Below are 15085 nucleotides of genomic sequence, written 5' to 3' on the forward strand. Positions count from 1 at the left end.
TTGTATGTGAAACCAAGAAAGGCATTCTTAAATCATTCAAGACCTATTCAAGGCTTCCAGCCCGGGGGACCATAGAGCAAAGCTACCTACCACACCTCACTTCTGCCTCCACTTGACTTGGGGGAAGGAAGGTTCCCCCAAGGGACTCAGGGAAACTGGATACAACAGCCCATCACATTCTGGACTCTACCAAGAGATTCTGGACTACAGTAAGGTTACCTACAAAATGAGGGCCCCCACAGAAAAAAACAGTTCAGTTATTTATTAATTTTCATAAAATAATCTAATTATAGGTATTTGCAACAGTGGTAAGTTCTGGTCTTTAAATGATAGCTGCTCTGATGAGCATCATGTGCACACCTGCTCCCTGTGAGGACCCTTGTGCTTAATAAAGGTCATACACCAACGGAAAGACTTCCCACATCTGTCACATCCACAGGGCCTCTCTCCATTATCAGAGATTCAATGGAGATTTGAATCAATGTCAATGAAGACTGACACTGCCAATGTCTGTCAGTAAAGATGTATCTTGTGTCAATGAAGATTTGACTTAAAATTAAAAGTTTTCCCACATTCTCTGCATTCAAATAATTTCCCCTTAGTATGGGTCCTTTGATGATGAATGAGATCTGTATTCTTTTTTAAAAATATATGATTATTGATTATGCCATTACAGTTGTCCCATTCCCCCCCCTTCACTCCCCTCCACCCTGCACACCCCTCCCCCACCATTCCCCCCCTTTTGTTCATGTCCATGTGTCACAAGTACTTTAGATTCTGTATTTCCCATAGTATTCCTGCCCTCCCCCTGTCTATTCTCTACCTACCGTCTATGCTACTTATTCTCTGCACCTTCTCCTCCCTTCTCCTCCTCCCACTCCCCTATTGCTAACCCTCCATGTGATCTCCATTTCGATGTTTCTGCTCCCGATCTAGCTGTCCTCTTAGTTTGCTTCTGTTTTAGGTGTGGTTGTTAATAACTGTGAGTTTGCTGTCCATTCACTGTTCATATTTTTTATCTTCTTTTTCTTAGATAAGTCCCTTTAACATTTCATATAATAAGGGCTTGGTGATGATGAACTCCTTGAACTTGACCTTATCTGAGAAGCACTTTATCTGCCCTTCCATTCTAGATGAAAGCTTTGCTGGATAGAGCAATCTTGGATGTAGGTCTTTGGATTTCATGACTTGGAATACTTCTTTCCAGCCCCTTCTTGCCTGCAAGGTCTCTTTTGAGAAATCCGCTGACAGTCTGATGGGCACTCCTTTGTAGGTGACTGTCCCCTTATCTCTTGCTGCTTCTAGAATTCTCTCCTTCATTTTAATCTTGGCTAATGTAATTACGATGTGCCTTGGTGTGTTCCTTCTTGGGTCCAACTTCTTTGGAACTCTCTGAGCTTCCTGGATTTCCTGGAAGTCTATTTCTTTTGCCAGACTGGGGAAGTTCTCCTTTATTATTTGTTCAAATAAGTTTTCCACTTGTGGCTGTTTCTCTTCCCCTTCTGGTACCCTGTGGGAGCCCGCCAGGCCGCAGGGGACCAAGGACAGAGCCCCCACTGTGAAAATGGTGGAGGGACTTGGTTTCTGGTCCCTGGAGCCGGTGGGTATCTTGACATCTTCCGGACCTTCTCCTTCTCAGCCTTGAAGGAAAGAACAAGATCTTGGCATATGCGTCATGTTCCAAGAAAGTGATAGTCATGAGGACACTGCTATCTGTGGGCTAATGTTCTCAGGATATGAGAACATCTTGCCCTCTTGATAGCTTTCGGGAGTGTACAAACTTTTGTAAAACAACATTATTCTCAGGCCACTGCAGTTCTGCATATAAGCCAGCAGTTCCTTGAATAAAGTTGCCATTTGCCAGCAGAGCTTATGGTCCTCTCCATTCTTTTAAGTCCCTCGCCTCACCTCACGACCACCCTTGCTGCTGCGGGCAGCGGCAGTCCCCCTATAATTCGGATGTTGGAATGTTTAAAGATGTCCTGGAGGTTCCTAAGCCTCTCCTCATTTTTTTGAATTCTTGTTTCTTCATTCTTTTCTTTTTGGTTGTTTCTTTCCTCCTTCTGGTCCACACCCTTGATTTGAGTCCCAGTTTCCACTCCATCACCATTGGTTTCCTGTGCATTTCCCTTCATTTCAATCAGTTTAGCCTTTATATGTTCCTCTAATTTGTGGCTAAAATCAACCAATTCTGTGAGCATACTGATCACCAGTGTTTTGAACTGTGCATCTGAAAGGCTGGCTATTTCTTGGTCACTTAGAATTATAGGCTCTGGGGCTTTGAGCTGTTCTTGAGTCATAATGCTTGGTCTGTTCGCACCTGTTACGTTTGAGGGGCGGAGACTTAGGTGTTCACCAGGGCCCGGCGACCCTGGATTGTGACGCTGTATGTGGGGGGCGGGGTCAGAGAGGGGGAAAAATGGCGCTTTGCTCTGCTGTCTCTCAGATTTCTGTCCCCTCTGCGGCTTCCCACAAGCAAATTGGGCCCCTCTGGTGCCGGTTCCCAGGTGTGTGGGCCTGTGTAGTCTCCAGGACCCTGTGGGTCTCTCCAATGAACTCTCTGTGGGCCTGGGAGCCTCTCCCGGCCCCTCGACCCCAAGAAAGTCTTTCCAGTTGGTGCTTTCAGGCTCTAATTCCCACTGGGGCCCTAGCCTGCAGGGTCTGTCTCACTGTTTGCTCCTTCACTTGGTTTATCTGTGCGTGAATATGTGACCGCAGTCAGCCAGCCACCCTGCGCCCTCACTAGGTCCATCTGTTGCCACCCCACACTTGGGATCCACCAACCGCCTCCACCTCTGCTCCTGTATCGGTTGGACTGAACGGTCTATCCAGCCCGACCCCACTCTGCTGCTGCCTCCGCCTCTCTTACCGGTCTGGCTGAGTGGTTCGTTATTGTCGGACTTCTGTACAGTTCAATTTTCACTGTTTTGGCTGCGTTTTTGTTTCTAAAACTTTGCTGTCTTTAAATTTAGTTGTGGGAGAGGGCACAGTGTTTCCACCTATGCCTCCATCTTGGCCAGAAGTGAGATCTGTATTCTGACCAAAGGATTCTCCACATTCATAGCATTTTTGAGTGTTCTGCTTTCAGTAAATCTGTTGATGGCTCTTGAGGGTTGAATCCCGGACAGAGGCTTTTCCACATTCAAGGCATTTGTGGGTTTTTCTCCACTGTGGATTACCTGATGTCGAATTCTGACTGAAGGTCCTTTCACATTCACATTTATAGGGTTTTTCTTTGGTATGGATCCCTTTATGTTCCACCAGATATGCCATCTGATGAAAAAAATTTCCACACTCATGACATTCATATGGTTTTTCTTGAGGGCAACACTATTTATGCACAGTAAGAGCAGACTTCCAATTAAAGGCTTGACCACACATGTCACACTCAAAGGGATCCTCTGAAGTGTGAATTCTCTGATGCCGAAGAAAATTTGCCTGGCGCCTGAAGACTCTTCCACATTCACTGCATTCATAAGATTTTACATTCGTAAGAACTTGCCTATGCCTGAAAAGCAACGATCTCTAACAAGGGTTTTCCGTTCCGTACTCCTCCTGTCTACCCTGCTGCTTACTTGTTTGAGCATCCTGATCTCAAAAAAGGTGAAGGTTTTGAAGGAAGTCCTGGTTGCATTCATTACCAACCACAGGGAGTGCAGCTCCGTAAATGCCCATAAATTTGTTACATTTAAGCAATTTTTCTGAAGGTGTCATGGCCATCTTATGTTTTACCACTGATACATTACATGATTCCAAATCTTCAGAAATTTTCTACTTTGGAGTCAGCTTTATCATCTGGTATCTGGCTTCAGAACGTACTGAAATAAAAAGAAAATACACAAATGGCCTGTCAGCCACACAAGGAAAAGAGAAAAGAAGCCAACTGTTTGTAATATAAGGCATTTAAATGAAGCTAAGAAATGCTCACTTAGTTACATCATCATACTAAAGAGTTCAAAATTCTGGTTTTCATAGCACACTCAGCTTTTATAACTCCTGAAAGAGCTCTTGACATCAACTCACCAACTAAAAAATGCACAAGAGTGTGTTAGAGAATGTGAGAACTGAATGAACCCATTACCATCATTGAAAAAACAACTTACTATAGGTACTCACTCAGTACTGTCATATTAATGTAGGGGAGTCTAGGACATAGGACATAGTAAGCAGGAAAAAGTAGATATATCAAGAGACACCAAGTAACATGAAAAACAAAACATGCAAGGGAACAGGAGAAAGTAGAGAGAAAGGATAAGTCACAGCAGTAGAATAAAGCAGTACTAGGACGGCGTAAGAGCAGTCAGAAAACACCAGACCAGCTGCTTCAGAAAGTACTTTACTGTGAAAGAGAATGAGCGTTGCAGACTGGAAATCAAATCCCAAGTAGCAATCTGCTGTGTGATAGGTATCCTAATCTATTAGTTTCTTTGTTTGGAAAATGGGGCTGATGGTATTACTATTACCTTCAGAGGATCATGGGGATAAAGAAGTGGGAAAACATATGCTGAACACCTGGCTCAGTATTTGGGACACAGAAGGGGGTTCATTAATGTGACTTCCCTTCCTCTCTCTGATTTCTGCTTCACTAGGTCTTCTCACCCACCTGGGGAAACACTATTGGAAGCCTTCCTAGTCCCAGCTCTTGGTAGATCTAGGATTCATAGGTCTTCCCACTGCTCCAGCTGACAGATCACCTCAGGCTTAGGAATCTGAAATCCTACTCATGGGGAAGTAAATGGGATGTGGTGGTTAGTGAGTTACAGACATATCCTACAGCTCGGTTTAACCCCTTTGGGTCTATGGTCACAAGGAGATAACGACAATAATCAAAAGGGTTCCCTGACTAGCTTAGCTGGTTGGACATCATCCTGCAAAGCTAATGGTCATCAGTTCAATTTCCCGTCAGGGCACATGCCTGGGTTGTAGGTTTGGTTCCCAAATAAACACAAGAAGCAATCCATCAATGTATCAGTGTTTCTCTCCCACATTGATGTTTCTCTCTCTCTCTCTCTCTTTCTCCCTCCCTTCGTCTCTAAAAATAAATAAATAAATTTAAAAAATAATCAAAAGGGCTCCTGAGAATAGAACTCTGCACAATCTTTGTGAAAATATGGCAATCTTTATTGACAGCCTGAATGACATTCACACCTTTGGATGTGGTCATTTCACTCTCAGAAATACAGCCTAAGGAAAATGTTCCAGAGATGTTCAGCAGAGTTGCAACAATGCACAACTAGAAATAAAGTAAATTTTAATAAGGGAATAATTAAAGTACAGCACATAAATATAGTGAAGGAAAAAGTATTAGGCATATATTAAAAATCCATGTGTTCAAAAAATATGTATTAGAACAGCAAAGTGTTCCCTGTACATTTTTTAAAGCAGAATACAAAACTCATGTAAAGTATGGTCCACATTTTATATTTTAAAACTCTATGTACATAAGTATACATATATATGGAAAGACTAGGAAAAAGTAAACCAAATGTTGACAAGTTATTTTTGAGCAGTGGGCCTGTAGATGACTTTTATTTTCTATTATTAAAAAATGATTCAACAGTAAGTATATATTAAGACATTTAAAAGTGCTATAACACTTAACTCCAAAATTCCAGTCCTAGGAATATATCTTGGGAAGTAATCAGAAATTCATTCAAAGATTTACAGTCAGAAATATTAGGAGCTCCGAGTCGGAAACTCCTACAGCAGGACACTCTGCATTGGATTATGAGAAAGGCTGGCTCTTGGGAAGAAAGAAGCAGTGAAAGTTCAGAAATGAAATCAGTTAAGAATCATTTCCTGGGCAACTAGTGATGTTGCAAACAGGGAAGAAACCCATTTTCGCAAAAAAAGAAGACAGACAATTCAAGAGAGTCAGAAGCTAGCCTTTGGAATCCAATCAGCCACAATCTTTTCAACTCCAGTAAATCTTATAGATGTGGAGGAGGCCAGTGGCAGTGGGAAATTAACTCTAAAAATAAAAGACTCTTCCTCATCCATAATTCCTTATCTGAATGAAACTCTAAAAGCAGATGAGTTTCAGGATTCAGAATTTCACCAGATTTTAGAAAGGTGACTTTCTATTGTACCCTACCACAAACCGCAACAGGGTTTGGAGCTGTACCTTTAATCAAACACATGGATATATCTGATACTAAATATACAGATACAAAGATCCAATGGGAGCCCTGGCTGGTGTGGCTCAGTGGATTGAACACCAATCTGTGAACCAAAGAGTCGCCAGTTCAATTCCCAGTGAGGGCACATACCTGGGTTGCGGGCCAGGTCCTCAGTAGGGGGCATATGAGAGGCAACCACACATGGATGTTTCTCTCCCTTTCTTTCTCCCTTCCCCTATCTCTGAAAATAAAGAAATAATTTTTTAAAAATCCAATGGGGAAAAATAGGATGATAAATAACTCTCCATAGAATGAGTCAGGTTCAGCTACCAGATGACTTCAAGTTAGATCTTTTAGCCAGTTGAATTAGGAAAACATTTTTTATGTTCAGAACTTTTTCTGATTTTGGGATTGCAGAAAAGGGATTGAGGATTTGTGTAGACACACAAAGCACTCAAAGGCAAATCTTTAAGCCAAGTCATTACCCAAGAAAATCATGTTTCTGTAATTCTCCAATATCACATCTCTGTAGAGGTCCTGCTGAACCTGGTCAAGTTTGTCCCACTCTTCTCTGGTGAGTACATAGCCACATCCTCAAAGGCCAGCAACTCCTGAAAACCTGACAACTAGTTACAGCTTCCATTCTCACAATAACTTTGTGAGCTATTATTATTATTATTATTATTATTCTATAGGTCAGATGTGATGAGATAAAGTGACCTGGTGAAGCTGCCTATTCAATGAGTAAGTAGATTCAGGGATCAATATCAGTCTTCCTGCCCTCAAGCCAGACCCATCCTTTTTTTTTTTTCTATGCTAGAGTCAACAAACTCTTCCTTTAGAAGGCCAGGTGGTAAATATTTTAGGTTTCTCAGGCCCTTTGTCCCCTGCTGCAATTATTTGGCTTTGCTACTGGAGCACCAAAGAAATCCATGGAAAACACATGGGCATGACTGTGCTCTAATACAACTTGACTACCAGGGGCAGGTCAGCTTGCCCACCTGGCTCTATACAATACTACCATTAACAGACAATATATTTCTTCTGCCTGAGTTCACAACGGGAAGAGATAGCACACTCAAATGAGGCCATTAAGGACAGCTTAGTGTGCAGACTACTCACGAAAGAATGAACAGGCTTCCAACAGGGCCTGCTGAAGCATGCAGGGGTGACTGTGCTGGGGAATCATTATCCATTAGGTCTGAGGTGGAAGGCAGGGAATCCAGAAGGTTGTTGAAAAGGAGATAAGGCTTGAACCAGGGCCTTAAAGTAATGCACCCACTGTCATCCGGTAGCCCAGCAGGGAGGAAGCTGTAAGAATGAGAACCCAACATAAATTTCCTCCAAGACTCTGGTCCCCTGACCCCCAACATTCCATTGCCAAAAGCCAACCAGAAGCCAGAGGGCAAGGGAGCCCACTGATGGTAAATATGAAGGTCAGCCTTCTAGGGCACAGACCAAAGTGGGGGAGTGGGGAGAGAGTATATCCAAAGGGATAGTGTTTGGCAAAATGTATGCAATAGAAGTTTCCATTTGCAAATGTGTGTTCCCCTCCTGTGGGCAGAGAACAGGTGTCTCGTTCATATGCTGTTGCAGCTCCCAGAGCAGAGGTTAGGTCTGCTTGCTACACTCCCTTCTCTTACAAGACATTGTGTGTGTTCAGGGGGTATTTGTGCAGAACAAAGATTCCCAATAATAGGGAATACCCACCCCCATCCTGAGAAGATCCTTGTAGCTCACCTCTGGAGACAGACACCAGAATCTCCCAAATTATGTAACCTTTTTTTCCTTCCTGCCAAACCTGACTTCCTCAAGCCCTTTCTCACCACCATCCTGAATGTCCCTCCTTTTATTGTCTCTTCAACCCGACCAACTCTACGGTATGCATTCTCTGTATCTCTGTGCAAGTTAACCACACAGGGGTGAAATGGTTTAATTCCATTGAGTTATCTCTGTACATACAGTTGGGCCCCTAATGATTCTCAACAACTCTTGCTCTCATATTCCCTACCAATGGTGCTCCTCATCCCTCTTGTTCCTTCAAGAAACATTTACTGAGCATCAACAAGTTGTTAACCTTCATGCTACAGGGGAGTAATAAAAAAAAAAGGTTACAATTCAGGCTGTGCACTGCTCAACTCTAAAGTCACTACTCACATCACAGCTGTACACAACTAAGTTGCTGAGTGCACAACTGTACAATCCCAAAGCAGCCCTGGTCCCTGCTTTAAGGAGTGAACGATCCAGTGGTAGAAGATGGAGAAAGCAACCTGATAATGACCTTGTGGTCAATACCGTGTGGGAGGTAATCAGAGGGGGCTGTGAGGACAGGTAGCTCACCTTCCCTTTCAGAAGGCACTGCCAGTTATGTCCCAGAAAATAGCCCATGGGGCACACACTCTTTAACTCCTCTCACACTCCTCATCACCTCCCCTAGACATTGCCAACATTTTAAAGAATAGTTCATTTTTTGCCCTGGCTGGTGTGGCTCAAGAGACTGAGTGCCAGCCTGCAAACCAAAGGGTCGCAGTTTCAATTCCCAGTTAGGGCACATGCCTGGGTTGCAGGCCAGGTCCCCAATGGGGGAAACACAAGAGGCAACCACACATTGATGTTTCTCTCCCTCTCTTTCTCCCTCCCTTCCCCTCTCTAAAGATAAATAAATAAAATCTTAAAAAATAGCTCATTTTTATTGCATTCTTCCATTACCATTTATCCCCCCATACCCTCTTCCATCTCAACCCACCCCCCTCCATAATCATCACACAATTGTCTGTGTCCACGAACTCTTCTTTGCTCGACACCCCCTCCCACCACCTACATTTTCACTCATCCCTCTTCTCCCTCAGAGGAAGAGGTTGCCCTTCTGGAAATCCCACCTCCTCTGCAGTTCACTCCATCCTCTCCTTTCTTCTCCAGGGTCTGAAACCAATGATGATGAGTCTTCTTTTTCTATATCTTTACCCTCTTGCCCCTTGTGATATTGTGATTTACAATTAAAAAATGTATATTTTGTTTTCATCCCTGTTTATCACATAGAGCTCCTAACACCTGGGGAACTTCTTAAAGGAGTAACAGTAAATGAACATCTTTTAATATTTGGTCCTTTGTCCTTGGTTTCTGACATAACCATAAAAGTAGAAGGAATGTCTTGTTACTCATACTAAATTTCTACTATACCTGTTTATGTTAATGAGATGACCTTCAGAAAGCCCATAAATCTGGCTGGTGTAGCTCAGTGGATTGAGTGCGGGCCTGCGAACCACACAATCGCTGTTCGATTCCCAGTCAGGCCACATGCCTGGGTTGCAGGCCAATTCCCAGCAGGGGACTCACAAGAGGCAACCATACATTGATATTTCTCTCCTTCCCTTCCCCTCTAAAAATAAATAAATAAAATCTTTAAAAAAAAAGAAAGCCCATAAAAATGTGAGAACAACCATGCATTAGGGGGTTAGAACTTCTAGTCCCCTCCTGCCCCCAACTGAGAGAAGAAAGGAGCTGAAGATTGAACCTATCATCAAAGTCAATGAGTTAATCAATAAAACCTCTGTGATGAACCTCCATCAAACCCCCCAAATGGGTTGCTGAAACTCCTGGAGATGCTGGGAGGGAGTTATGCCTGGACAGAGTATGGAATCTCTGCACCTCTTCCCACATGCTGCCCAATGCTCTCTTCCATCAGACTGTTCCTAAGTTAGAGCCTTTTACAATAGACCAGTATCTAGATAAACTGTTTTCCTGAGTCTTTGAGCCACGGCAGCATATTAATGGTACCTGAGAAGGGGGTCATGGGAACCTCCAATCTATAACCTGTCATTCAGAAGCACAGGTGACAAACTGAACTTGTGATTGGTGTCTGAAGTAAAGGGCAGTCTTGTGGGACTGAGGTCATAACCTGTAAGGTCTATGTGAAGTCCAAGCAGGGTGTCAGAACTGAGTTACATACACTGCAGTGCTCTTAGCTGGTGTCACAAATGGCTCAATAGGCAGAAAACCGTCACATGTCTGGTGTCAGAAGTGAAGCGTGAAAGTAGAGAAACACCAGAATGCTCTTTCCTAAATACTCACTTCTTCCCCTTAGCCAGCAAAAATGCTAAAATCTCTCCTATCCTTAAAAAGATGTGCCTTGAGCCTTGCTTCCACTCCGGTTTCCACTCTTTCTCATTCCCTTACTGGGCCAGCTTCTGCAAAGAAAACTACACACTCCCTGCAACACTTCGCAACCACCACCTGGTCGAGGCCTCTAAGGCTCCTCTGAAAATGTTCCTCCATGCTGCCGCCCTCCCCAACCCGCCCCCGCCCGTGAGGGCCTACTAGGGAACACAGGGAAGAGGAGTGTAGTTAATGTGGGAAGCCAGAGAGGTTTTCACAGAGAAAATAATGTTTTATTCTTTTATCCTCACCTGAGTATATGCTTATTGATTTTTTTTTCAGAGAGAGAGGAAGAGGGAAAGAACATCAATATGAGATAGAAACATGGATTAGTTGCTTCTTCTACCTCTTGTACACACCCGAAAGGGGACCGAACCTGCAACCTAGGCATGTGCCCTGACAGGGAATCAAGCCTGTGATCTTTTGGTTTATGGGATGATGCCTAACCAGCTAAGCCACACTGGCCAGGGCAAGAAGATGATTTTTGAGTTGAGTCTTAAGATGTGAATAAGTGAGTTTGCCTGTGGACAGCGAGAACAGGAAATATAAAAGGATGGAAGAAAGGAAGACCACTACTCATGCCTGCGTGCAGATTCTCTGGCTGTGGGGGGAGGCTGGACTTAAAGCTGAGAAGGCAGGCAGAGTTTCAAGGTCTCTCAGAAATGCAGACATGATAGAGCAATACTGTCCATCTGCTATAACTTGGACTCCCACCCTCCTGATCAAGACTGTTCTTTCCAAATTGTTGCAGTGGCTTCCCAACTCGTCCCTTATTTTAAACTCAATTTCCTATAATCACCAGCCATAATGTTATAAATTCAATAACTAAGCTTCTATTATATCCTTTAATACTAACAGATCAGAATTTACCCTGGTATTATAAGAATTTACATATCCACCTTTCCAAACATCTAATAAACTCCTTAAGATAAGAGTTTATCTCCCAGCATAAAGTACAGTATCTCGTATACAACAGGTATACAGTAATGCTCACTAACAAAAACAATAAACAACTATGGAAACAATAGCTAAAATTTAGAGTGCTTAAAATGTAAATAGATACCATGCAAAGTATTCCACACACCTAATTTCATTTAATCCTCGCAATTTTTTCCTATAGGTGCCACCATTATCCCATTTTACACATAAGGCACCTGGCCCAGACAGCTTGTGTAACTTGTGGAAGGTAACACATCTAAAACAGATCATGGATCTGAACCTGCCTGAACTTGAGTTTAAGGTCTTCATGTCACCTTCCAAGAAGAAAAACATCCCCTCACTGGTCAAGATGGCTCAACTTGAACAAAGGAGAGAGAACCATGTTAAAGCCACAGCCCAGCTGCAGGGACTACTACACTGAGGAAGTGGAGGAGAACCCAGCTCACCTTCCACAGGCTGCCAGGAACACAGCTTCCATGGCCTGGTTTCTAAAATCCTGGCCATCAGGCTAGGCTGAAGGAGGAAAAAAGAAAATGAGTGAGGCCAGCCAAAATTTGAACCTCATGAGGCAAATTTGGGGCAGGGAATTCCAGCAGAACCAGCAAAGCTCAGCTAATATAAAGTCACTGTGTTTGGTACTGGAATATAGGATAAAACGAAAGGAGCCAACAGAATAGTATTTTTAGTAGTTTCTGAAGCTCCATCATTTTCAAAGCTACATCCAATAGAACTGTGGCCCCGCCCCCCCATTCTCCCTGGAATGTGTCATGCAGTACCTCATTATAAAAATAGCACTCTGACCTGCAACCTGCAGCAACCAGCTCAGAACTCAAACCACAGCCCATGCAGCCATAGGCCCCAAATCAGGACTTGGTCAATGACTGCCCCCTTATCCCTAATATTAATGCCCCTCCTTCAACAGTGAGGGACCAACAGAGAAAGCCCAAAGTGCTCTCTGCTGCTCAGGCATATTGGATGCCCCACTGCTATTAATACGGTCGGCTCCTGATTTCTCAAGCCAAAAACCTCCAAACTAGGGATACTTCAGCTCCCCTTTTCTCATTACAAAGCAGTGGTGCCTCACTCCCTTGTTCTAGCATGCTCTGAATGAAGAACTTTGCTTCATTTATTTCTATATCATACAGAATCAGCTGAGAGTATAAAACTGATTTTAGGGCAATTATCAGATTTTGGGCTACATATTATATACAAAGCTGTAATTATCAAAAAGAAATTCAGCTTTACTTGATATGGATATTTTGTTTAACAAAAAACAAACTTCAAAACTCAAAGTGCTAAGAAGGTGGGCTCTAGACAGTTACTGCTCAGTTTATAAAGCACTTGAACGGTAGCAGAATACACCACCCCAAAATATGCTTCTTTAGAATGTTATTTTGCGCTGCAGGCACTTTAAAAGTAGAAAATGCAAAGAGAGGCTTTCTACGAATTTCCTTTATCTTCCTAAAAACAGATTCTCCAAAATGACCTCAACTGTCATAAATCTCTCCCAGGGAGTTTCATCAACCAGTGAAGATGGACTCTTAGCACAGACCAGACTAGAAGTCAGCATCACACCCAGACAAACTCTGACACAAACTGTCAGACCTCCCTCCCATCTATTCTTCTAAGGGCCCATTCATCTTTTCTAAAAATCTTACTGTCTTCTAAGAAGCCTTCATCCTCCCTCCCCTTTCCCTATCAAGATGGTACAATATTTAGTCTTGAATTCTAAAACAATCCAGGAGTCGCTAATTTTTCCTGGGTATCTCCCATTTATGCATGAGGTACACATGTTAATAAACATGTTTGTTTTTCTTTTAATCTTTTATTGTAGAGGTTTCAGCTAAGAACTCAGAAGGGTGGAAAGAAAAACAAACATAAACGAAGAAGTACATAAATGAAGACATAAATGAAGAAGTATCTTGTTTTCTGTTGTGACTGGTTACTAGAAACTTACATTACTTTTAGAGTGGTAGTAATGTACGAGTTTACTTCTTTGTAGCTGATTAGCTAAGAAGATGCAAGGTCCCCCCAACATGAAGAAAGCTTAACTTTCATTTAAGGACAGAGTGAGCATGCTGGGGGAAATCAGGACTATTTAAGTTTGGGTTCCCCAGCTATGGGTAGTTGGCCTAAGGTGATGCTCAAACTGTAACCTCTGTTTTAGCTTTTCTCTAACATTATAAATTCAATACTGTTACTTTCAGCGAGTACACATGTGATAGGAACAAGTGATTTTCATTTCTTGTACTTTTCTGACTACCCATGAACCTTGCGTTTTGTGTGAGTTCATTTTGAAAAGTCCCTCATACACTGTTCGCGTCCTCTAAAAACACTGTGTAACAGTATCTTCTGCCTGGAATGCAGGGAGGCACTCCTCCAAAACGTCCTGATAATGGGTTCAACCTTGGGGGAGGGATCTCAACTTTTTCATTGTCTACTGTGCACAATGTATATTTGGAACTCAGACTCTAAAATGCCCCTTCACAATAATGTGAGCCCCTTAAACCTTTAATCATATCTCGTTTTCCCCTATAACAAAACCACGCTAATCAGTATCAACCAGGCAATTAATCACCAAACTGTTCTTCCTTAATGCTGAAGAAGTGACAACGCGCTGTGACTTTCCCAGAATGCCAAAAGACTGGGGGGTGGGGGCTAGTCTGGGGGACTCCAGAGCCCTGACACTTTCCGTGGTTGGAGAAGCCACCTTGGCTTCCCCGGGGCACCAACCCCTCCCATCACACTAGCTTCTTTCTCCCCAAACCTGCTCGGCGCCTACTCCTCCAGGAAGTCCTTTGTGTCCACTGGCAGAGACCATGTGGACACGGATCCCCTCTTGAGGTTCCGAGCCCGCCCTCGGAACTGGCCTGCGACTCTATTAATCCCCAGATGAGGGCACTAAAGGAGAAGATTCCCGCGCCTCTCCCTCGCCCACTGGCGCACGCCAAGTAGAGCGTCCCCGCCTGCGTATCTTCTAGGAACCGCGGAGGCTTCGCAACTCTATGGTTTGGGGGGTAACTGGGCTGCAGGTTCAAGTCACAAACACCCTCTAGCAGGGCCGTCAATCAACTTGACGCCCAGGCCCCTACACCCCCACCCGCCGCGATCCTGAAACTCCGTGCAGAATCACCTGAGGAGCTTTAAAAATTCTAATACTAAGACCCACTGCTTTCACACCGCTTGTATCAGAATGTCTAGGGATGGTCCCTCGTGCAACTGGGTATTTTTAAAAGTTCTTCCTGCGAGTCTAATGTAGAGTGACCAACTTTTTAGAGAGCCAAATCTGCCATACGTAACAAGAAAAATATGTCGAATTATTATACACATACGTGTTATTATTTTAACATTAAAAATAGGTTTTTACCTGAAATTATGTTATTTGGAGTTACTTTTCGTAAAAAAACAAAAAAAAAACACGCTATTTATTTACTTTTAGAGAGAGGGTAAGGAAAAGAAATGTCAACATGTGGTTTGCCTTTTGCATGCCTCCAACGGGGGACTAGGCCTGCAACCCAGGCATGTGCCCTGACTGGGAATCTAATCGAAATCCTTTGCTTCGCAGGCTTACACTTAATCCACTGAGCTACACTAGCCAGGGCTGGAGTTACTTCTCTATTAGATGAATGATGTTATTTAAAGCAACTGTGAAAATGAAAAAAAGGAAAACCCATTCAAAACAGACTCCAGAAGCCATGAACAAAAGTCTCTCATGTACATACCATAGCAGGTAAGAAGTTTACACAGGCTGGATGGGAAAAGTAAGATTTTCTCCTTGATTAGAAATGATTTACTAATGAGAAGCTGCCATAATCCCAACCTCTCACTCTACGCCAATGAACTTTTGTTTAAAAATACCTCTCCCAACTCTC

The 15085-nt window shown here is 43.2% G+C and overlaps 1 protein-coding gene across 1 annotated transcript; it reads right to left on the reverse strand.

Annotated features, from left to right (window-relative positions):
• Positions 1-348: 348 nt before the first annotated feature.
• On the reverse strand, positions 349-14034 carry ZNF789 (zinc finger protein 789). The gene is given in 9 exon segments (XM_037029108.1): positions 349-455; positions 522-636; positions 1091-1095; positions 3042-3818; positions 4604-4717; positions 6605-6697; positions 6700-6738; positions 11667-11721; positions 13981-14034. Coding segments are annotated over 9 exon segments (1359 nt in total).
• Positions 14035-15085: the final 1051 nt, after the last annotated feature.

This window comes from Sturnira hondurensis, unplaced genomic scaffold (genome assembly GCF_014824575.4).
Source record: "Sturnira hondurensis isolate 20B ecotype Veracruz unplaced genomic scaffold, ASM1482457v3 Scaffold0001509, whole genome shotgun sequence".
Lineage (NCBI taxonomy): Eukaryota > Metazoa > Chordata > Mammalia > Chiroptera > Phyllostomidae > Sturnira > Sturnira hondurensis.